The sequence below is a fragment of the Poecile atricapillus genome, chromosome 2 (assembly GCF_030490865.1).
Source record: "Poecile atricapillus isolate bPoeAtr1 chromosome 2, bPoeAtr1.hap1, whole genome shotgun sequence".
NCBI classification, from domain to species: Eukaryota; Metazoa; Chordata; class Aves; order Passeriformes; family Paridae; genus Poecile; species Poecile atricapillus.
Genome location: NC_081250.1, coordinates 43,542,060 through 43,566,755, shown reverse-complemented (window position 1 = coordinate 43,566,755; position 24,696 = coordinate 43,542,060). Strand labels below are relative to the sequence as shown.

Below are 24,696 nucleotides of genomic sequence, written 5' to 3'. Positions count from 1 at the left end.
AACTAAAATCAGGTAACTAATGCAGTCAGAAAAATGTGATTGTGCATTAATGCGTTAGCAGAGCTCTTGTTTTTTTCTCTTGTATTTGAGCTTTCCAAAAGGACAGTGAGCGGGAGGGGTACCCATGCACTTTCCAGTATTTTTATACAGCCTAGAAAGCTTAGGCTTACCAAGAAAATCAGTGACGACAACTGCCCATGGTCTGAAAACTAAAGGGGACTGTTTAGCTTCCTCAGAGATCTCTTTTGTTCCAGAAAGCTGGTGATTCCTTTGGCACAAGGGCTCTCAACCAATTTAGGTCCTGTTTTCAACATGCTGGGGACCAAGCAGCACTCTCTCCAGTCCTGACTCCCCATTCTCCTCCTTAACAATGTCGCCACAATTTGCCTGGCACTAGAATTTGCCTGTATTGTACCCACAGGTTTTTTCATGTTTTCTAGTTGTGAGAGCTTGCAGTTGCTCAGATGAGATTCTGAAACCAGCACAGGCTTCAAATCTGACAGGGTTCAGTACAGACTCCCCAGTGCTGGTACTGAGTGACTGTGCAGTGACAGAGCTGTTGTGTGTGCTGTTTCTGAATGAATGAGACAAACCACATGCAAGTACCTATCAGCAATCTCATTTCTCTCTTCTTTTAAAAGCTATGAGCATGTAAAGCAACTCCTTCCGTCAGCTTTTTGCAAAATTGTTGCATAGTGTATATTATAAATTATCCGCTTCCTGCTTCAGAGCAATGAGAAGTAACTGAGCAAGGAAAAGTAATCAAGCAGAGGCTGGTCAGTGGCTGTTAGCAGAGAGGTGGGCTTTCTTAAGGAAGAACTTTTCAACTAAGAAATGATAATCCTGATTTTCCTGTAATTTCAGTTGTCTAGGTTGTTTCCATTTATTAGTTTTCCAGTGCTGGAAAGCAGGTCTTCATGGCTGTGACTTAGAGGTTTACAAGCTATCTAATACTTATATAGATACACAATAAAAGAAATTAATTTGCAAATAATTTTAAGACCATTTGCATTAAATGATTCTCTTCAAGCCAGCCTGTGGCAAAAGATTTCTGTTGACATTGAGAAGATTTTGCTCAGCCCTGAGCTCTACAGCCTGAAAAGAATTAAAGATCTACTAAATTTATTTCCACTGCTTTCAATCATCAATTAAACAGAAAACAAGGGCTGCAAATTATCGTGACCTTTGCAGTATCATTTGTGGGATAGAAATGTGATGCTGTTGAAGTGCTGTGAATAATAAAAAAAATAATAAAAAAAATATTAATAACTTTTTCGGAAACCAGCAAGCAAAGTGTAAATTGCTTTCTGCTTGGTATCAAATTTTCATGTAAGGTACTGTATCATGGAAATTTCCAGTCTTGTTAAGATTCAGATGACCTAAAAATAATGCTACCCCTTCACCTCTGTACTTTTTGTCATCTCAGCTGACAAATGTGGTTCTACTAAATTTAATCAGCATTTTATAATGACTTCTACAGAAAATAGAGCCTGCTGGTTTTCCCTTGTTGGCCTCTAAAATGTGTAAGGAACAATGGGTCAGTTTGTTGGACTGAGAAATTGCTAAAAACGTAACAACCACAAAAAACACATTCTGGTGGCGCACGCATTCTCTATTTAGTGGAATTTGCATTTTTATGGCTCTTCAAAAAGGTGTTTACAACAAACACTGAAGGAACTGCAGCACCTGTATAAATTTTCAGACCATCATTTTGTAAACTAATGATCTTCCTTAGTTCATGATTCATTATGCCATTTCATGAACCTGATTAAAATTTCCCCCCTCCAAAACTGTCCTTTTGGTGAGAACACCGTGAGTTCTTCATGGCCTTTGGCTGCTCTTCACATCAAAGATGCCAAGAAACAACCAGTGAAGACGTGTTTCTTTTGTGCTAGTTGCATGTTTGCTAGAAATACAGCGGAGAGCAGATTATCTGTGTGGCACATGGAGTTCTCCACATCACTGATTTGTGCTAAACACTCAAACATGGTCTCGAGGTGCAGAGCTCTGGGTCCTGTAGATAATTCCCCATTTTCCTAATTCCCAAGGACATAATGAGAAAGTTGTTTTTATGATCACTTGAAAGCCCTAGATACCAGGTGACTCTAAGCTTCTACGTAATCCTTGTTCATGACTGTATTTACAATAGCTTAAACTTAATCTAATTTTGGTAGAAGAAGATAAAAAATCCCCCTCAGACTGATATTTTCCCTTGACTTTGCGCCTCAACTAATGGTGGAAGATGGAATGGAGATCCTTAGTCAGTTCTTCAGCCACTGAACTTCTTTGTCAGTGATTTTTTTTTTCTAGGATAAGGATTGTTTCCTCACTGAAGATACCATATTTATCACAGTTCTGCAAAACTCACTGCTTTTCAGCAGGTCACAGGCAGAAGATATTAACAGCATAAGAAGCCCGAATTTTAGTATTTGCTCATCTGTTATTTATGCCTTGTTTAATTTGATGCTCTCTGACTGCAAAGACACGTTTGCAGTTCTTGAGCAGTGATTGTGGGCAAACAGGGAAACAGTAAAACATTTCTGACAGCTGTCCATCCGTGTCAACAGTACAGAGAGCAAACAGCTTTCAGACTCAGCTTCCAACTCCCTGCAAGTTTGACAAGAAGATTCAGAAGGCCCGTTTTCTCTCCTGTATTTTAATTCCTGCTGTTGAGATGGCACTTTGCACTATGGATGCCAACTTTGGTGTTTGTGTGTCATTCATAGTTCCCCAAGGGGAAGCTCACAGGGTGGCTGCATCCAGATGGGCCTGCCAAGTAATCCTGGCTACTCAGCAGGGTGCCACATTCTGTGAAGTGACAAGGACCTAAAGAGATGAAGAGAGAAAGCAGTGTGAGTCCATCCCAGGAGGTGAAGATGCAAGTCCTTTTCTCTGTTTAAATTGTCCTTGAAGGGGAAGTGCAGATGAAGCTGCACCATGAAGCAGATGTTCAGATTGTGGTGTCAGATGAATGCTGCTCTTTCTAAGGTCAGTTTTACTTCTTGACACAGCCCAAAGGTGCATGTAGCTGTCAGTTGTTTCTTTTGAAATTTTTTTCTGCTTCAGTGAGTTGGTGAAATTCCTTGTTCTAGCAAAGTCCCAAAATAACAGATGGCTCATATGTCAGGCATCAGCAAATCCTAAAGTTATGGGCATGACCCCTGTCCATGTCCTGTTGAAAAATCTGCCTGTTGTCAGGATCAGGGTTTTCTGTAACAAGACCAAAAGCGTAAGTTTCATTTGCTTATAACATGCTGTTGTTGGACTTTAAAGCTGTCTTCTCCAAAAGAAATGGAGATTTAGTGTTCCCCATTATGCTTTGGAAGACATTCATGCTGAGAAATTGTAACTTCCTGAGTGCTCAGTTAACGAGGCTGGGCAAAGCTTAACTGTGTTTTCTTTAAGCATTTGAGCCTTCATCATCCATATAAGTGAAAGTGATGTAAGTGATTTTGGGTGACAGCAGGATTATGGGCATATGGCTTGAGGCTGACATCTTGTCAGACTGCTATGAACCTGTATGTTGGGTCAGCGTGGAGCATGACACTGTATTTTGATTGAAATGAAACAGGTTCTGCAGGTATTAGGATAACTTGTGGTCAAAACCAGGTCAGGGTTTTTTTTTTTTTGTTGCTTTGATTTTTATTTATTTTTTGTCTACAGCCCTGTAGATCATGAACTCTTTGATGGTTATCAGCATGAAACTGCACTTAGCAATAGTATTTCCACCAGTTTTCACTAAAGTTTCACACTCATCCAGCATTTCTAAAGAGCATGTTAATGCTTTATGATTGAATCTGAGAGTAAGAACAAGAAAGAACAGCCTTTAAAAAGTGGCAGTAGTCAAGTGAACATTGTACCTTGTGTTTAGCATCTCTTAAACAGGGAATTCCATGAGAGTTGGGGAGTTTTTTGAGCTGTTCTTTTTACCACTGCTTTTTCATCATAGGTCACTCCAGTTGGTTATCAGTGCTCAGCCCTGCTGCACAGTAATCAAAGGCAGGGAATGGAGCCAGGCTTCCCATGCTGAGTCCAATTCCCGACTCTCTAGCCAGGGAGTAGGGTAACTGTGAAATATGCTGACAAAGCAGACTGGAGGCAAGGTAGACTAATAGGGGTTAATGCTATAGCTGATGGCTGAGGGAGGCACAAAGAATTTTATATTGCTTGTGGAGCTGTTGGCATTGCTTCTTTCAAATCCCGTGCTCTGACATGCTGGCTTGATGTATCATCTCAATAATGTGGGAAGACTGGGGAAATTCAGTGAAATGGCTATATTGCAGTACGGTGTCTGTCAAGGGAAGGATGTCAGTCAATCACAGGCTGGAAAAAGCAAACAATGTCTTATCTCTGTGTGAGACTGAAATTCTTAATGTCCCAGTGTGCAGACCTATGCCTCCATTTTCAGGCACTTTACACCCTTGAGCAGCCACATATTTAATCTGTGTTGAGTGCAAGTGTAAATCTTGATGTGTTTCACAGTGGAGAACCCTTTCCAGCAGAAAGGAAGAGATGAGGTGAAACAGTAACAGAAATTTCAGTTACTGCCTGAGATCTGCTGTACCAATGAAGCAATTAAAATGGTGCCATTGAATTAACAGTTTATACACAATGAATGAGTTTAGGAGATTGCTGTAGCTATGAAAAAAAATTTTAAAACCGTTCATTTAAATGTTTTGATTATTTGGTCTGCTGAAGCACTGGTTCATGAGATGACCACTGTCCTGAAGTAAATCAGATCACTTGTCACTTAGAAGATGTCTCAGGAATGTCTCAGTGAACTGATTAGTCATCTTTATCTGACATGAGAAATATTTTTCGTTGTAGCAGAAACAGTGATTTGGAGTCATACTGATTGCTAGTGGAGATAACAAAAAATTTTGAGATAGACCAGCATCTGAATGAAGGTAGCTGGTATCCTTTCTCACCTTATATTATTCTTATTATTCTTTGCATGACTGATATCAGACCCATAATTTTCATCTAGTCTATGCAAATTTATTAAGAATGACTATGTAAGCGTTCACAATGCTTTCCTCTTTGTGGTGGTCTCTTCCTGGCATAGTCAGAACACATTGACACAGCTGTGTGAGGAGGCAGCAGTGGTAACTCTGGTTTGCTTCTCTTCCATGAGTGGTAGCATCTGTTAGATGATTAACTAAAGGATTTCAGCTGTCAGAGCTGTCAATCTGACACCTTTGATGAGCACTAGAATAAACCTGTTCTACCAGGAACTGTTCATTTTTTACCCTGCTTTTGATTTGCTTGACTCTTTGTGTCCTTGCCGATAACTACCAGAAAGGCTAATGCATTATAAACTCTGAAAAGTGAAGCAAGCGGCTGTCATTTTTTGCACAACAGATGTTCCTGATCAGGAATCAGACAAAGGATCTCATCACTCTTCCTCTGAGCAATTTAATTTGTCTGTTCCATGGCGCACCATCCACCTCCTATCTAGTGACTGATGTGCCCGAGTCCTACTTCATTTCAGGATCAGTTCCTTTAATCTTACAGAATTATTAAGTTTTTTTCTGTGCCAGGGCAAAGAGAGTGGAAAAAAGGAAATTGCTTCATTGCTTACATTGTCACCAATGATGCATCATAATGAAAAATAGCAAAGAGATATTTCAAAAATAGGAAACCCAAGTACTACGTCTTAAGAGAACTAGAAATAATCTATGAGCACTTTTTTTAAAGAAATAGCAATTATAGATTTAATGATGTTTCTTTAGAAGTTTTAAGACTCAGAGGGGGAAAGAAACAGTGTATAACCCATCAGATTCCTGTGATGTAACTTAGCAGGATGGAAAAACTTTTATATTTTTAAGAAAAGCTCTTGCTGTGGATCCAGTTCTCCTCTCCTTAGTAATGCAAATTGTCTGAAATAAGTAATTACTGGCTGTGTTACTCTCTTTTCCATTTAGATTGATGAAACTATCACTCCACTGCTGTTTTGTAGTGATGGATGGGTACTGCTGGAGATGTAAATTCTGTAGTTATTCTATAGTTAATTTCCCAGTTATTCTGCTAAAGACTTGCTGAATGGGAGAGGCAGGGGCAGGTGGTCTTACCTTGTGCTTGTGGCCAGCCCAGCACAGAAAGGGCAGCTGCTGCTGACGGTACAAGCAGGACTGTCCATGGCCACAGTCCCAGCTGTCAGTCCTGATAAATGAGTAAAGTGCATTTGAGGAGTTCATGGCTGTCCATCACTGGTGGAAAGAAAAGCCACTCATGTGACCTCTTTGCGATTTGACAGGTTGACAGGACAGAAGTGATTCGAACCTGTATAAATCCCGTCTTCTCCAAGCTCTTCACGGTGGACTTCTATTTTGAAGAGGTGCAGCGATTGCGGTTTGAGGTCCATGATATTAGCAGCAACCACAATGGGTTGAAGGAAGCAGATTTCCTTGGTGGCATGGAGTGTACTCTTGGACAAGTAAGTGTCACTGACATTTTACCCCTTGTTGCACATTTTTTGTATATGTATATGGAATATATTCTTTGTTGAGTGTCTGATGGGTGAGATTTATCATTAGTGGCAAAATTCTTAATTGGTGCTTTGAATGGGATAATTGAGAACTTCTGCTGGTTTGTTTTACTGCTGTGGTACAGCTTCAAGTCAGCCACCACTTACAGGAAATGGAAGATCAGTGATTGGCCTTGGATACTGAAAGCCCATGCTTATTAGACCAGTGTTGGAACATAGAAGGATTTTGAAGAAAGTTATTGTTCCTAACATTGCATGGATTTAAAGCAAGTTCCAAGTCCAAGAAACACTTAAAAATATACTTTATTCACATGGGCTGGTGCCTGGTGATGTGGCAAATAGAGAGACAGGGTTGGATTCATTTCCCTGACTCTCACTCGTCCAAAAGTTGTGTCTAGGCTAAGTTACTCTTCTGATTTCCATCTTTAGTTCAGTGGAGAGAAACAGACAGTTCCAACCATTGATTCATTCTGCTTGAGACACCTCTCACAGATTAGGATAAATTGTCTTCAGGAGATACCTGTCTTTCCTCATCAGTTGTCAAGAGAGTCTAGGCAGCTGGCTTAGGGGAGATACTTAACTTTTTGGATTACTAAATTTAAGGGTGATGAGTCCTACCCACAAGATCAATATCTAGACGTCATCATAACCAAGTCTGTGGTGAGTTCCCATACTGCTGACTGGTGGCACGCTACAGTGTCCCAGGCATTGCAGTTTATTTCAGACTGGCAGAGTTTTTGTCATGCAGGGTTTTGTAGCACAGATTTCTGCTCTGTCCATAATGACAATGCCAAATTTCACTCAGCTGAGTGCAAATTTGTTCTCCATGCTGTGTTGTGTGCCAAGAGCAGGAAATGCTTTTGTTTGGGTTATCCTTTGCAGTGCTTCCACATAAGTTTGTATTATGAACAGCATAGTGTGTCATGGAAGATGCTGCAAAGCTTTGGTTCCCTGTTTTCTCTCCTTTTGTTGCTCCTCCCTCAGCCCCACCACACTGGAATCACTTTGATTTTCTTCCCACAGCTATTAGGCCAAACATGCTAGAAGAGGAAAAGCCCTCTCAGCAAGAGAAATAATACGAAATATATGCATTTACTAAATTGGAAGCTCAAAATAAAGATGTTGATATTTAAGATATTTAAAGTGCACTATAAAGTCTATTCCTTTTGACAGAATTCTTGTGGTCTTAATCAAATAAGAAAATAAGCTATCCTATAACACCAAGGGAAATGGGAAACAAAGCAAAATGTTATTATAATGTTCTTCTTGCTTAATTGGCTTGAAAAAGAAGGGGGGAAAAATGTCACTGCTGCTGCCTGTAGCATAAATGTCTTTATAATGATTTGATCTCTATAAATAGCACACAGCTGGGTTGTTTGCAGTGTAATTTTAATGGTAACCAAGAGAAAATAACAGTGTGAATTCTGTTCACAGTAATGTAGCCTGAAGGACTCTGATCTCATATTTAGACTTTTTTTGGTGGTGTTCCTTCCCCCTCCTCTCTAGTTTTTTACCCTTATAGAATTTAAAACTGATTTAGGAAACTCCAGAATAGCAGCACTGGAACTGTCATCCAAGTCAAGCCTTTGTGAAGACTCCAAAGTTGAAAATCCTACAGCACAGGCTGTACATATGGAGCTTGCACTCTTGCTTAGCTGTATGGTGTAATTACAGCATTCTTTTAATGATGAGAATAAACCCATGGCTTTTCTTGAGACAATTTTGACATGAATTTGTTGTCTACATCACTTTAATGCCTGAATAAAACAAAATTTTGTGTGTGTGTCTGCCTCCCAGCTCACTTTCCCAATACAAGTAGGTCTTACTGAGACATCCAGGAAGGATGTAGATTTTTAGGCATAGTTTGAGAGACTGATGCCCTTCCCACCGCCCATAAAAGTGCCAACTTCTATTGCTTTCTTCTAGGTAATAGTTGATCTCTAAGAGATTCACTGCTACCTGTGCCTGTTTGTAGATCATCACTTAGATGTGTGGTAAATCTGCATGCTTTCCCAAATAATGTAATACTTCTGTCGAAACCAAAATTAGTATGAAAAATAAATGCTGGGAAAGACAATAGCATGGTTATACAGTAAGCTAACAGAGAGGAGTAAATTTTATCATTATTCTGATCTCAGTCTTACATGTAGCCTACCCAGTAGGTGCAAGTTTGTCAGAAATTTGGGGTCCTGGATGCGAATGTTGAAAAAATGCTTTCCTTTGGAAGGTGTCAGTAATCTCTTCCAAATGCTCTAATAAATTTGTGTTCTGTGAGAGTGATGAGGGCAGTGACTTATAGGCTGCTAGATCCTGAGACATATACTGTCTAGAGACGTCCCACTGGATTTTCAGCAAGATTTATTTATACTGCTCTTGCCAGGACAAGTCAATTCTGTGCCTCTACTGGTAAAATACTGTGGTTGGCAGCATCCTGGCATGCAGTCAGTCATACCTGGATGTTAAGAGCAGATTCATCAACAGGAATTTCTTATGCCACAGCATTTAAACATGGTAGAACAAATTGTTGTGGGTAGATACCTGATGAGTGTAATTACATAAACGTCGACGTGCTAAATAGAGGCATTTCCTCAAAGTGATTTGTTTTGTCCATCACACTCAGAAGTTTCCCTTCCAAACAAAACAGTAGCTGATTATCTCTTGAAGGGTTTGACAGGAGCAGGCTTAGTGTGAGGTGTTCAGAAGGGATTTTTTTGGTGTGTTTTTAAGAACTAAAAGTCTGCTCCTTCTGCTGAGAAGGGCTCTTTCTACATTCCAGTTTCCCAACTTCTTGAGTGTCCTGGTAACATGCAGATTGGCAGAATATTAATAAACATATTCTCTACAGTTGGAATGATAACCACATCAAACCCTAAAATATTAGAGAAGGTAGGAAAGTTGAAAGTTTAAGCAAATTTATCTCAGTTAGCAGCATTGTCTTAAAATATGGTCTTCACTTACATGTCATTTATAAAATGGAGTTTCTCAAGGAATTTTACTTCAAAAGAATGTGCCATACTCCAAGCAATTAAGTTGTCTGTGTTGTATTGTTTAAATAAAGTGACACTTTTAAATAGTAGGTTAAGGTGCATAACTAAAAACTATAATTTTTAAAAATATGTTATTATTTTAAATTTTGCATTTAATTTCTAATTAAATGCATAAAACTAATATCTAATAATACCAGGGTTTAACAATTAAGTTTTACAGTCATATGGTAGCTGTTTAATCAAGGAAACTGTACCATGTTTTGCTTATAAACTCACGAAGATAATTCTTGATTGGGAGCATATTTGTGAAGTTAGATTCATAGAATCCCAGCAGGGTTTGGTTGGAAGGATCCTTAAAGACCATCTAATTCCAACTCCCATGTCATGGGCAGGGACACCTTCGACTAGACCAGGCTGCTCCGAGCGTCATCCAGCCTGGGGTTGAACACTTCCAGCAATGGGGCATCCATAACTCCTCCAGGCAGCCTGTTCAGTGTCTCACTACCCTCATAGTGAAATTACTTCCTAATATCTAGTCTAAACCTACCCTCTTTCAGTTTAAAGACATCAGCCCTTGTCCTGTCACTCCATGTCCTTGTAAAAAGTCCCTCTGCAGCTCTCCTGTAGCCCCCTTTAGGTACGGGAAGGTGCTGTAAACTCTCCCCAGAACCTTCTTTTCTCCAGCCTGAACAACCCCAACTCTCTCAGCCTGTCTCCATAAGGAAAGGTGTTCCACTCCTCTGACTCCCTCTTCATGGCCCTCCTCTGGAGACCCAAAAACTGGATGCTTTGCACCAGGTGGTGTCTTTGGAGCAAATCCTTTCTGGGGTTTAATTGAAGTACCACACTAGGAAGTGGCATAGACATTTGGGAATGTGTGTTCTTCCTGTTCATATCATAAAGTCATTTAAGTGAGGAGGGATCCCTGGGGTTTCCAGTTCTATCTGCTGCTCAAAACAGATTAGAGCAGGTTGCTCAGGGGCTTGTCCAGTCTCAAATGTGTCCAAGGATGGAGCTGTCACAGCCTCTGGGCTTTGTCCCAGTGTTTGGCACCCTCACAGTAGTGATGGCTTCCTGTGTGTAGGCAGAAACATAATGAATCCTCGCTCCTATATCATGTGCAAATACTTTTAGTAGCCTTCAAGTGGCAAAAGTAAGCTTGTATTTACAAGGTAAAAATAACCAGAGCAGGGATGCCTTAGTTTTAGCTGGTCTTGCTTAGGGAGGAAGGCAGTAGTATCAGCCTTCTTGAGTGGCTGCTGTGAATGACAGCTGTCGTTTGGAGCGGGACTGTTGGGGTAGAGCAGTGGTTTGGCATTCTGCTTTCTGCTTCAGCATAGATGGCTTGGGATGCTCCATCAGGCTGTGCATCTGCCCACTAATCTTCTAACTCTTTGATTCACTCTAAATAGTTGCTGTTCTTTGCATAGGCACTGGCAAGAAGAGGCACACATACACAGCTTTGTAATGATAAGCAGTGAAATCACAGCCAGTAATATTTTAATTGGCATCTTGGGCCACCACTCCATAAAGGTGATCTCTTGCTTTCTTACAGGTGCTTTAGATGCTATGAATAGTTCATGCATTGTCATGGTTTTACAGCTGTCTGTAACTTTGGAGAGTAGATTCTTCCCTCTTTACTCTTTGTTTTCTCTTCCCTTTCCCTGTGCCTAGGAAAAGTGTTCAGACACTCCACTCACCCATACTAATGACTTCCAACTAAATCCTCACCTAGTCACTGAGGGTGTGGTAGTTCTGTTGTTTTTTGGTTGCTCACAAAATCTGTAATTGTTTTGAGTGTCAGGAGATAGATTGGTTTTTGTTTAATGGGTCAGGGTTTTATGTACATGGAAAAAACAACAGGGAAAAATATTAGATGGAAAAGCATGGTCATAAATTTAACAGTCTGATTTTCATGATATTCAGTTGGGATAGTGTGGTGGTTTGACCTTGGCTGGGTGCACGGTCTGGAATATTCCTTTGGTTAATTTGGGTGAGCTGGCCTCCCAGCATCTTGCTCACCCTCAGCCCCTTGATGAGGAGGGGAAATGTTGAGAGACAGCGCTGATGCTGTGCCCACCCTACTCAGCAGTCGCCAAACCCTGGTGTGTTATCAACACCTTTCTAAGTACTAGCACAAAGCACAGACCTTTGAGGGCTGCTGTAGGAAAATGAACCCAATACAAACAGCAAAACCCCAAACCCAGGTTCTATTCTGTTTATATGTTAATGGCTTCATGAGTCATGAGCTTCTAAAGCTCCCTTATTGGAATCATTCATATGTATACTCCATAAGTTTTATAGAACATTGAAATTGCATCATATAGTACAGTAAGGCATCAAACTTCCTAATAACTAAAGTTAATTTCTTAATCACACTGTAATTATCTGGTGGGTGGTTTAGAAAGACTTTTTTCCTCTGAAGTTTCACCCAGAAATTTTAGTGTGTTCTTTAAGAGCTCAAAAAAACTATTCCAAACTCATATTGCCAAAATTTTCTTAACTGCTGCTCAGCTCTGCATGCAACATCATTAAACTATGGGAACCAGTAAAGTTTTTGTTTTTTAAATGCTGTGAACTGCCCCAGCTCTGTGGGTTGGGTTATTCTCTGTTACATATTTTGTGGGAATAGCCTTTGTGGCTTTTCTTCTATTACCTACTGTGGCTGGTCTTTGCTATTTTCAAATTTGGGATTCCATCCCTTGTTTAGTTTCTTTCAATTTATAGAACTGTTAAAATATTGTTACTCCCTTATTTGCTCAACTAGTAGCAGAAGAAAACTGCAGAGATATGTTTTTCGCTGTCAAGAACATTTTCAAGTATTATTCTGAAATTTAATATTACCCACACACATATTTGTGTACAAATTGGATTTAAAATCTTCCTTCTCAGTAATGAGTTTAATTGTTTCTCATGTGTTTTTCATACTATATGCCATTAGCAGATTATGCACTTGAAAAAGCTGGCTGATTATTAGTTCAGTTTCAGCCATTGCAAATCCCCTTGCTCTTGAATTAGAGAAAGGCTAAAAGAGTCATGATTGCACCTGAATTAATTAAACTGAAACAGTTTGCATGAGAATATTTGTTTAATAGACTGTTGACTGCTTCTGTGGGGCAAAAGACATAAGACCATCTTTTTTCAAGGTATTTGAATTCCTAAATCTCATTAGGTGTCTGTGTGCCTCCTTAGGTATCTAGGTACCTTTAAATACTTGGCCTTTGATCTCCTCCAAATGAAGTTGCACAATTCATTAGTGGGATGAATAATGTACTTTATTAGATATGGATGTCATTTTCTACCAGCGCTGACTCAGAGCAGAAGCAAATAATGAATGCAGAACTCTCCCTAACTTCGCCTAACCCTTTCAGCACCTCAGTTATCCCCAGAAAGCTCTTGGTTTGCCATTGCAGCATGATCTTTGAAACTTTAAAATTTTCTAGATTAATTTTGCCATAATTAATAGAATTTCTTGTACAGTTTGTACTGCTTTGTTTTCACATGCTATATCGTTTTGTATGAACTACTGTACCAGTCTTTAGAAAAGTAATTTAAATTTAGTTTGCTATTATAATGAGATATTATTATGACTAATTCTAAAAGGGCTGCTACTCTACACACTAATTAAATTCAAAGACCTTTTAAGCTATCGGTAAGATATTTCCTGTAATAACATTATGCCTCTTGTGACAGGCATGTCTTTTTTTTTCTCAGTGTTCTGTTTTGATTGACTATTTTCAGGTACAGATCTTTAACAAAGACAAGGAGAGGTGTAATTCAGCTGTAAATAGACTCTGATCTGAACAATACTATAGAAAACAAAAGAAATCTTGAAGAGTGATGAGTATGAATTATATGTACAGAGAGGATTATTATAGCACTAAAACTGGCTCCACAGAGGAGCAAGAATTCTGTGAGCAGTTAGAACGAAACATTTCCTCACTGTGGACCTATACACCTGAACTTGATCACTTGAAGGGATTTCTCAGTATCTCTGACCCATTCCCCAAACCCTTTTTTTCCATGAGAGGGGAGTACAGTCACTGATATTTATGTAATGTCTGGCATGTCTTCATGTTGAAATGTAGCGTGCTTGGTGCATCTGCAACTATGTGCCACCATCCATGAAAACTCTTTGGTGGGTTCATTGGGAGGGATAGATCATAAGATAAACACAAGCACATCCAAGTTGTATGAACCTTGTTTTGTCACAAACCAGGCTGAAGAGGAGTGCATGAAGGAGAGAGTTTTTGCACTGTCAGGCAGAGCTACTTCTACTGCCTATGTTTAAAACTGGTCTTTCATTATTCACTTATACAGGTGAAATGTGATTAAGGTCTGACATTATATTTGTGGGTGCTTAGAGGCTTACAGTAGCTGACTTGATTATAGTAAGAGGGCACTAATATTTTAATTTACAAGCTTCAGAATATATTTTTCAAATGTTAAATCTCCAATCATTTGTCCAATCACTCTGGTTGCATCATTCCACTTACAGCAGTATCATGAAAGTATTGCTGTCCTTCATTTGGGAGACTGTAATAGTGAAAAAGGTGCTTTAAAGGTTGTACTTTTATGCTAGAATGGAAAAGCTTAAGAGAGCATGTAGCATGACTGGCAAATAATTTTGATATGGTTGTCTCAAGTTTTACATACCACAGAATCCTTCACGTGCTGTGCATCAAGGATTAAAAGGATTTTGTGAATACAGTCAAGTCATTTTGATTGTTTATGTCAAAATCCCCACTCAAACTTGAAAAGATAGCAGTTGTTTTACCTATTAAACTGTTATTGTCTTAACCTGTAGGTTTTTATCACTTTTTCTCTTCTAATCCTCTCTTGTATCTCATTTTGTGGAGTAAAGCAGTGACTGTGCGGGGCTTAGCTGCTGGCTGGGGTTAAACCATGACATAAGGGTTGGTGCAAGATTTGAGACATGTTTTTTTTTGAGAGAGTATGATTGCTACTTTTCTTTCCTTGATATATCAACATGGCTCTAGAGGATGTTATTAGGAAAACACTGTTTCTATATGCTGTTTGGTGGGAAATTGCTTCTCCAGGCTTGAAGTGTGTCTGCCACCAAGGGCTCTGCACTTAAATATATTTGATCATGAAGATTCAGTGTGTGAAAAAGGCATTTGGATAGAGGTAAAAATGCTACTAAACTGTGACTAGGTGCTCTTTGCAGTCCTGAAAACAGTTAGGTTGGCTAGAAGAAAATTTTACAACTATGAAAGTCCATATAGCAGGAATAACACATCTGGGAGAAGAATTAACACAAAGGTGCTAGGAAATAAAAGTTATTTCTCTGGCTATCCCTGCTAGCAAGGAAGAGATACAAAGACTTCTTCAGGTTGTGTACTGTTGTGATTGAGGGAAATTTGTGCTTAATCTGTCTGTGTAAAAAACTAAATTTGGGGTTCCAGTAAGAAAGTCTAATGTGCAGAAGAGGACAGTTCAAATAAAGAATTTGAGACACTTGACCTCTGGCTCAGGGTGGCACCCTGCAAAGCTGAATCAATGCTGTTGAAATAACTTGGCTAAAAAGCCATATTGAAAACTTGTTGGTTCAATTTACGAACATTGGGAATTCTGCATGATATTACTGAAAGTTATCCCTATATTTGGTTAAGAAAGACATTTCTACCTAGAGAAAGACATTTTAAAAGTTTCTTAAACAAGCCAGGTAAAACAAGTCATTATATTTCACAGCTCATCTTACACAGTGCTGATTAGTCACGACTCAGGCACAGGAGAGAGGAAACCTTCATCAGAGTCCTTGTCTCTGAGTGACTGCTGAGCAATGCTCGGTACACAGCTGGTGTCAGCGCCTCGGTGCTTTTATCTTGAGTCTTGCATCTGTTCATACTTTTAAAATAATGAAAAAAAAAAGTGCAAAGCCTCTTTTAGCTATTTTAAATTGGAAATAGGATCAAATGGAGATGTAAGTCCAGATTTTTCTACAATAATATTGAGTATCTGTCCTTAACCTATAAGGGCTTGTATGTAATAAAGAAAATTAAGATCATCTTCAAGGGAGTTTCTCACTCCCATCTTACCACAGGACTAACATCCCTTATCACTACAGACCAGAAATCCAGCTGAGATGATGTTCTGTTGAGATGATTGCATATCTGATAAATACAAATAACTTCATGTGCATATCCTCCCTCTTAGAAACAGAGCAATGGTTTTTACATTCTTATTTACACCTTATGCAAACATATTAGTATGACATTTTTATTGGACATGTGGTGCTCTTAGGCCAGAACTGGGTAGTAGTTTGTATGTAGCTGAAAATGAACTTGACTTCAATTTTCTTAGTCTCACCTTTTATATCTCTGAGGTCTGGTCCTTGTACGAGCCCCCCACACTGAACAAAGGATTGTTGTTGTTTAACCCCAGCTGGCAACAAAAGCACCATGCAGCTGCTTGCTTACACCCCCTTTGCCCTGTGTCTGCCACGGTGGGGAAGAGAGTCAGAAACAAGAGGTGAACTTCGTGGTTTGAGAAAAAAACAGTTTAATAATTGAAAGAAAATTAAATTTTATTATTATTATAACAACAGCTGTAATGCAAAGGAGAGAGAAAGAAAATAAACAAAACCCAAGAGCAAGAAGTGATGCATAGTACAATCATTTACCACCTGCTGGCTGATGCCAACTCTCCCCCATTTATATACTGAACATGGCAGTCTATGGTATGAAATATCTTTTTGGCTAGTTCAGGTCAGCCAGCCTGGCTATCTTCCCCTCGTGGATTTTTGTGCACTTCCTCTCTGGCACAGCATGGGAAACTGAAAAGTCCTTGATATGGAGTAAGCACTACTTAGTAACAACCACAACATCAATGTGTTATCAACATTATTCCCATACTAAATCCAAGGCACAGCACTGTACCAGCTACCAAGAGGAAAATTAGCTATATTCCAGCATGAACAAGGACTGTTTTCTACATCCATTTGCTGACTGGTAGGTCATGTTTCTAATAAAATGTTTCTGAAAATACATGTTCTGGAAATGTAATGTGGTTTTTTAGGGCTGAACTGGGTTCTACTATTAGTGTTCTAGAAAGAAGAGAGACATTTACTTTCTGCACTTCTTCAGCTTTGGACAAACCCTTTTTATTCTCTGAAGCAGAAGTTTTAAATTGCAAGGTTTTGGAGTCAAGCCGAAGACTCCTGACAAATTAAAGACCTATAGTCAATTACCTCCTTGTAAGACATTTTGCCAGCTCAGCTGTCTCTGTAACTCTGAACTAAGACTAATGCTTGCTAGTCCCTCAAGTTATCATTGTTTAGGACTTGCTGTCTGACAACCAGGTCAGTAAATGCTTTGTATAATAATGTTCAGAAGAAGATTTGCATTGAGACGTTAACAAAAATACGATAGGTAATTAATGGCAGGTTCCATATTCCATAGGAGTGGTTCTTTAAACCAGTGAGACCTATTTTGTAAAGTGCATGAACAAAAAAGTCAATTTACTGCTATGGCAAACAGACTCCTTTACAGTTATTACAATTACAGTTTGAGGCAACGATGTTGGCACATTGTTGCCAGATGGAGGATTGGTTTTAGTGGCCACTTAATTAACAACTGGTAAACACTTGCACCCAAATACACATATTTACATATGCAGAGTGCTTACTGTGTCAGAATGATGCTTCTGGCTTAGAGAGAGAGAGTTATTAATGCAGCCTACTAATGAGAACGTCAGATTAAATCATCTTCTCTAGAACTTTGAACCGTCTATCTGCCACCTGCACAGGAGCTCCCAAGCTGTGCAATGCCTCGTGAAAGCTGTGACCCTTTGGAAAGCAGCAAAGGGAGCTGGAAAAGTTTGGGTAGTTCAGGGGGAGAAGTCCTACTGTCTCTAAAGAAGGCTGCTCTAGCACAGGTTCCCACCCAAGCTCTGTCTCATACCATGGCTCTGTATATATAGGATGTCTGAAAAGGTTTCTGATGGACAATACAGCTTTCAGTGGAAAAGCTTAATGTATTTTATGAAGTTGCCTGAATATCTTGGGGAAGGAGGAGAGGCCATGGAGATAAATGGGCCCTGCTCCTCAGCTGCCTTAATTCATTGTCTGGCTGGTACAAAACCTGTAGTTTAATTATATATTAAGAATAATCTGTCATATGTCTGTATTATCTCCTGTCTGAGAATCTCAAACAAGATATTTTGAATTGCACCCCACAGTTCACAGGAGTGCAATGATTTGTACTTAAACCTGATTAGCTGGCAAGAAAATAAATGTAGGGATGACTTAAAAGGTCACGCAAACAGTATTTCCAAGATTCTAGGGGAGAAAAAAACCTGCTAAATCTTAGCAATACTGTCATCTTACTTGTAGTCCTGTCTGCTGTAGCCACTGACCAACACTAGTGTTGAAATCCAAAACTTAGTTTGGAAAATTGAGTGAGATGTTGGCAACAGATAGTGTCCACAGAAGGCTGTCCAAATAGGAGTGTTAAATTATTCATTTAAGTAATAGCCAGCTGCAAAAATGCAGCTGGCAATCTGAAATGGTCCTATTACGAACATTAGTTAACAGTATCATGGTGCTCTTGAAATAAGGCAAATGTAATTCTGGAGTGTATCAGCCTTGCAATGAGAAGCTCTTCTTACTTCTCATGGGAAGGACTGGGGCCATTATGCCCAATTGTGAGCATTATTCTAAGAGTGTTTATGAGTCAGTACATGAAAGCTCATCTGACTAGGAAGTTTAGTCAAGAAGGAAAGATAGAACAAATTCAGGTTATGTAGTAAAGATGACTGTGGGGAGCTGGTAATAGTCTTCAGATATAAAGATTGCCTGAAAAAGGGAAAAAGATTGTTTCACCTATTCATGGTGCATTAGATGGAAATAATGGACTTAAACTGCAGAGAATTAGATTAGCTGTTAGGAAAATATATTTACATAAGGATCATGAATACAATAAATTTCCAGAGGAGAATGTTTCCCTTTAAGCTCTTTAAGGACTGATTAAACATACCTCTCAGGTATAGCTGCAATAGAAACAAGAAGCTGGTCACAGTGATTCCAGATGTGCTGTCCTGTCTTGTGATGGTTCTCCTGTCTCACATTTAAAGCCTATTTAAAACTTGCTTCTGTCTTACTGCATCTATTACAACTGTAGCTGAGAATAATCTGAGGTGCAGCTTCTGATTTTTTGTTCAATTCAACAAATTGATGGGCAGGACAAACATGTTTCCCCACACTTATGTTGGGCTAAAATGTGCATCCTATTCACTCTTTTCTCACAGCACATTTTTTGCCTGGCTGCAACTTAGCATTACTCAGAGTATTTAAGGTCTGGCCATTACCTACTGTTGTGGTTTATTGCTGAAATTTGTATGATGCCCAGGACTCTCATGAAGGGTTTGGAACTCTCCTTTTTGCTTGGTGACTGCCTTTCTTTCACAACTAATATTTTGGCATATTTGACAAAGATGTCTATTTGTGGATCATTTAGAGCAGCTGTCCTGGATGAAGTTGTGCAAGTACTGTTGGATGTGGAAAAGTGGAAAGGACTACTTCTTGTATAAAAGCCATATTCAGGAGGTTAGGGTTTTTCCTAGGACACAATCAGTCTTTCGCTCAGTATCTGCACAGCACAATTGTACTACAGTTTTGTCAGATTACAAATAATACTGTGATTTCTAAGAAGTGTTTCAAGTTACCTTTACATCTGTCTACATTTTGAAATTTTCTACTTAATAACTAAATAAATTAATACAGCATTAACTTTACTGCTGACTAATACACTGGAACAACACTGTAGCTTAGCAGTTCTGCATTATATGTAAGGGTTCTTCTTTTTCTAATACTTTTACTGGTCTGGTTTTAAATGTTTCAGATGTTTACCATTGATATGGCAAATAACATCTTTTGTCAGTGTCCCTCTGATGTCATTTATTTGAAGTATATGTGCAATGTGCCTAATGACCAAATTTGTTTATAATGCGGCATTCTAGGGGAGGTCTGGTATGTGGTAAGCAAAGAAGACAATTTTGGAGCTGAAATATGGGGCAAGTTGCTTGGTTGCTTCTGCCCTGACTTTAGAGTTGTTGATATTTTGAGATAAAATAAATTCCTTCTCATTGTAAGTGGACTTCAGTTTCCAATAAAAATTAATGAGTTGAGTTTTGGAGGTATCTCTGGTAGATTTGCTTGTACAGTTCTCTTCTTAATGTCTTTCAAGTCCAGTTAAACCTTACTTCTGTCCTTTGTCACCATCATTGCAAGACTTGAGGAAAATCTAAGTGTTTCTCACTATTCTGTTCAATGCAGTGAATTGTGTTCTCCCCATTCTGCTTGACGCCAATGGCTTTTTTTGTCCTTCCACTGAATCCTGTGCAGGCTTCCTAGGGGACCTTTCTTGTTGGTTTTGGTCTTACTGTGTTAACTCTGATCATGGACTGAGAAAGTACCTTGATACAAAAGGAAAAGAAAGCAACATAAAACTGAAATCACAATAAACCATGTATTTACTACAGATTCTAATTCTTTTCCCCTTTGTTTTTATTTTTGTGCAGATTGTTTCTCAGAGGAAGCTCTCCAAGTCCTTGCTCAAACATGGCAACACAGCAGGAAAGTCATCTATAACAGTAAGTCAGTCTTAAATATGCTTTTGTTTTCATGTTATTTAAAAATATCCAAAGTGACTAATTCTCTCTAAAAGCATCCTGCTAAGCCACCAAAACCCCTTGATTGAGAAGTGGTTTAAATTTTTTTATTTGATGACTTGCACTGTTTCTGACAAATTTCCTTGTTTTAAGGAAATGGCAACAAATAATGTATGATTTGTAAAAAATTCACAATACTTAGTACTACTTTCAAGGTACTTGGATGACAGCAAGTAACTTCTGCTGCTTGAATACTTTTAGTTGAAGAACTAGAACCTTCTGAAATTAATTTTTACCTGCTTTGGCACATAAAGGAGCCTTATCTTTTTTTCCCTTGGGCTTTTTCCAGTTTCTCAGGAAAAAAAAAAAAGTTCAATGAGATTAGTTTTAGATGTGTTGTAACGCAACTAAGGACTGGATTGTCAGCCCCATGTGTATTTTGAAAACTGAAAATCACTGTATTACCTCTCTTTCATCTTTCTCTATGCTGGCTCACTTAGGAGCTCAATCTTGTCTGCACTGAACCTGGCATGCTTGTGAATTTTGCAGCTCTGCATTAAGATGAGGGCTGTAATAAAATATTCTGCTTTGGGAATCTCTGCTCTATTGCCTCATGAGATCGAGAAGGATTTTTTTTCCTTAATGTGTGATTTGCCATATCGGCTTCTGGCTTGATTGTCTGGATTTTTTTCTGCCTTCAGCCACAAAAGAGACAGCAGACTGTGAGATACTTTCTGAGAGCCTAGGGAGATTGATTTCTTAGGTATCTTCCTTGGTGCTTGGCTGGGAATTGATTTGCTTGAGTGCATACAGTAAACTTGGTTTTGGTCTGGGGTTGGAAAGGAGTTTCCCTCACTCCTCTGGCTGAATAGAACCAGGATAGAGTTTTGTTCCCTAAATAACTTGGTGTGGTTTTCCTGCTGGGATAATCTGGGCATACTTCATCTCACGCATCCCTGTGGTGTTCTGGACCTCCCTTCTGTTCTTCTTTGAGGTACACAAAGTGGTTTAGTCTTGTGAAAACACAAATGCTCTAGTACAACTAAAATCATTAGGTTTGCTAGGGGAGTGTTCTGGCAAAAATTAAATCACTGTGATAAACAGAAGATGAGAGAAAATTACTTAATAGTCCCTGCTGGCCTCACACTGGATGATAACCATGAAATGTGGACCTTAGTTATGTGCTTTGGCTTTCGACCAGCAGCATTAAAGAGCAAGTTGACTTCACTTGAATGGGAAAAAACTGAACCCAGACAAAAAATATTGTGTGAAAAGTTTGTTGTCTCAACAGAATAATTAAAAACTGATTATTTATCATTATTTCTGGACCTGGGGACATACCAGGTGTCCGTCAAATATGGAAGTTAGAAACACTAGTTTCCTAACTCCTTCAGTATAGTGAATTATGGGTTTTTCATAAGATTTTGAAAATTCCTATCTTAGCAAGTTTTGCTGGAATTTTATTGGCCTTTTGGGTGCGTGATGTCTCATCCACACAATTTTCTAATATGGCTGTGGGAAAAAAAAAACACTGCTCTGCTTCCCCAGCTGCAAGTCCATAAACCTTGTAAGAGCAGGTTCATTATTTTCAGGTAAAAATACTAGTGAAATTTGGTGTGCAAATCCCAGAGCATTGTTGGTCATACACAGCTTAACCAGATCTTTTAAACCATCAGACTACATGGAAGTGTCAGACTCCCTGGGTCAAATTTCCAGCAATCTGATGTTTACCTGGAAGATGTGACGCACCACATGTGTGCCTGTGGTACTTTAATGCCCAGTTAAGCCTCTGTGCCTCTGTGTGGCTGCATGTGAGTATATTGCATGGAGAAACACCTCAGCTCACTGCTGGGAGGTGTCACAGCCAGAATAGTCTCAACTCAGGGAATTTTACTTAATTTAATGAATTGCCAGTCAAAGTAAACTTTTAACTACTGAAAAACAAATGGGACAAAAAAAAAAAAAAAACTCCAAGAGAAAATACTTTTCCTTCCCCTTTCCTGTAGTCAACTCCACTTCTGACACCTCTCCTGCCTCCTTCATGGTCTTCACTCCCTTTGCCTTCACTTCATGTTGTGCTCAGTCCTTTTGATGAGATGCTGTGTGACACAGGTCAGGATCAAAAAACAGTGGTTTGGTGTTTTTTTGGGGGTTGTTGTGTTGGGGTTTTTGTTTGTTTGTTTGTTTGTTTTTCTTCTTCTCTGGGGCTTTTTTCACTCACTTTCTTAGTTCTGCTCCGGACTTACACAGCCTTCAGGGGCATCTTTGCTCCAGCATGGGTGTTACCTGAGGGTGTGCACAGAGGTGCCTCCTCCAGCATGGAGCACCTCCTTCTGAGAGTGAATCTCCAGCTGTGTCCCCACAGCTTGGCTTTCTCCATGCCTCCTCCTGGATCTTCTTTAGGGTGGCCTTGCAGGCCACCAACCTCTCCTTCCTTTGTGTCTCTTGCCTCTGGCAGCTCTGCCCTTTCTGAAATAGGTTCATGAGAGGTGCCATATGCACCTCTGATGGGTTGATGTTTTGGGGTGCAGTCAGTAGCTGCTGCCAAGCCAGTTTGGCAAATTTTTGGGTTTACTCAGCAGCTCCTCAAAGGACTTCAGGTGGTGGAGACAGTCAGAGCCTATCTGGGAAGCCGACATGGCTGCCATGTGTGTGGTCATGAACATGAAATACCCAGGAAATAGGTTCTTTTGGGAGATTTAGTCCCTGGGCAGAACATCTACAAAAGGGAAAAAAGTTTTAATGCTGTCAAATTGAATATAATGTGGTTTGTTTCAAAGAACATTTTTCAGTGAAATATCCCAGGTTTGGTTAATGCCTTCTCTCCCCTGAGGCATTTTAATGGCTTACTTAGGAAACTGGTTTAGTTGGTTCTGTTGGGTTTTTTTATAGTGTTGCACAGCACAATGACTGATATCATTATTGATATAGCTTACACCATCTGAAAGAATCGCGCTATATTATTTTAGGATTACTTGTTTCTGGCTCATTCTATAGCAAATTGTTTTGCCAATGTGGCTATTGCAGAAAAACTATACCAGAGAGCTGTCCTGCTGTAAAATGTCCAACTAATGCCAGGTGACTTCACTCCTTTTTTCATTTATCTTGCCAAATGATGCTGAAGTGGCCTAAAAATAATTGGGCTTTAGACCTGAGTAATACAACTCTTGTAGAGCATTTTTGTCACCTTGGACACTGAGACTGTGGAATTCTCTGTTTTCCACTCTGAGTAGGCATACTTGGTTAGAGGAATGGGGCCTCTGGTGGATGTGAATGTCTGTCCATTGACAGGTGTTTGACAAGGCTTACACAAAGTGTTTCAGGTCTGTGGGCTGATCCAGGTGTTGTCCTTCCAGTCGGCAAAGAGAAGCACATTAACTTGTTCCACACTTCAGTTTCCTAAATGGGGTCTGCAGTCTTCCCACACTGAAAAATGGAATCGTTCTCCCCTTCCATTACACCATGCACAACTCAGATGTAGCTTTCCATTTAGGTGATCGCTGAGGAACTGTCTGGCAACGATGACTACGTTGAACTTTCATTCAGTGCACGGAAATTGGATGACAAGGTAAGCTGCTTGGTATTAACCTTTCTGAAAGATATAAGGATGCCTGCAAATATAATTTGATGAGATTTTCCATGGCAGATATTTTTTTGCCTTGTGTTATTAAACATATCAGGGTTTTCAGATGAATGTGCACAATGAGGCTTTCCTTGAGTTGCGAAGTAATTAAAAAAAAACCAAAAAAACTCAAGGGAATCTAATTAAAACCAAGACAAGTTAATTACACTACAACCAAGACAATTTAATTATGTAAAATGTCACAGATCAGAAGTGTTTAGAGAAGTGAACTTTCTGTGAGTAGTCAATGATGTTATCATTGAAGTTTCCTAAAATACAGCTAGAAAACTTCATAACAGCTCGGTCATGATACACATTTTGTTTGACAAAATGTAGCTCAAATGTGAGAAAAATACATGCATATTTGTTGAAAACCTTTTCCCTCTCTAGGAAGAAAACTTTACATTGACTCAAACACTGCTCAACATTATAAGGAGTACCTCTTTCTGAAAATATGTTATTGTTTAGAAATTTACATATAATAAGCATCTCAACTCACAGCCCTGATGACTGCTTGTACCACTTTCTGTTATTTCAGTGCAACAGCAGGCATAGAATTCTTTGAGGTATATAGCCCTTTCTTATATATGAATGTGCTTTCATATATATGAAGGCGCTTCTTATTAGAAGCACATGGCAACTCTGTACAAAGGTTTAGGATTGTGATGCCCCAAGTGCATTCTTGTAAACATCTGACATGAGGGTCACTTAAAATCAAATCCGTGAGACTAATTTTGGATACATATACATCAGGTTTTCAAACTTGGGTTGTAACTTATGAAAAACATTTTCAGTTGAAACTACCGGAAAATCTCAGGCAAGCAGAAAGTACACAGAAAGATCAATAGTACGGGCATATAACTTAAATAAAATTTATAAAATTTTACTGTGCTCAGGATCATTAACAATCATAAATGATCGGAACCTGAAGTCGCTTCTCATCTGAAAGATAAATTAGTTTCCTCTTTCAG

The 24,696-nt window shown here is 39.2% G+C and overlaps 1 protein-coding gene across 1 annotated transcript in view; it reads left to right on the top strand.

Annotated features, from left to right (window-relative positions):
* The window catches only part of CPNE4 (copine 4), a 225,848-nt gene that overhangs the window by 108,718 nt on the left and 92,434 nt on the right, over window positions 1-24,696 (top strand). The window contains exons 4-6 of the mRNA XM_058831839.1: window positions 6,257-6,436; window positions 20,014-20,085; window positions 23,597-23,671. Coding sequence (XP_058687822.1) covers window positions 6,257-6,436; window positions 20,014-20,085; window positions 23,597-23,671 — 327 coding nt within the window. The remainder of the gene's footprint in view (window positions 1-6,256; window positions 6,437-20,013; window positions 20,086-23,596; window positions 23,672-24,696) is intronic.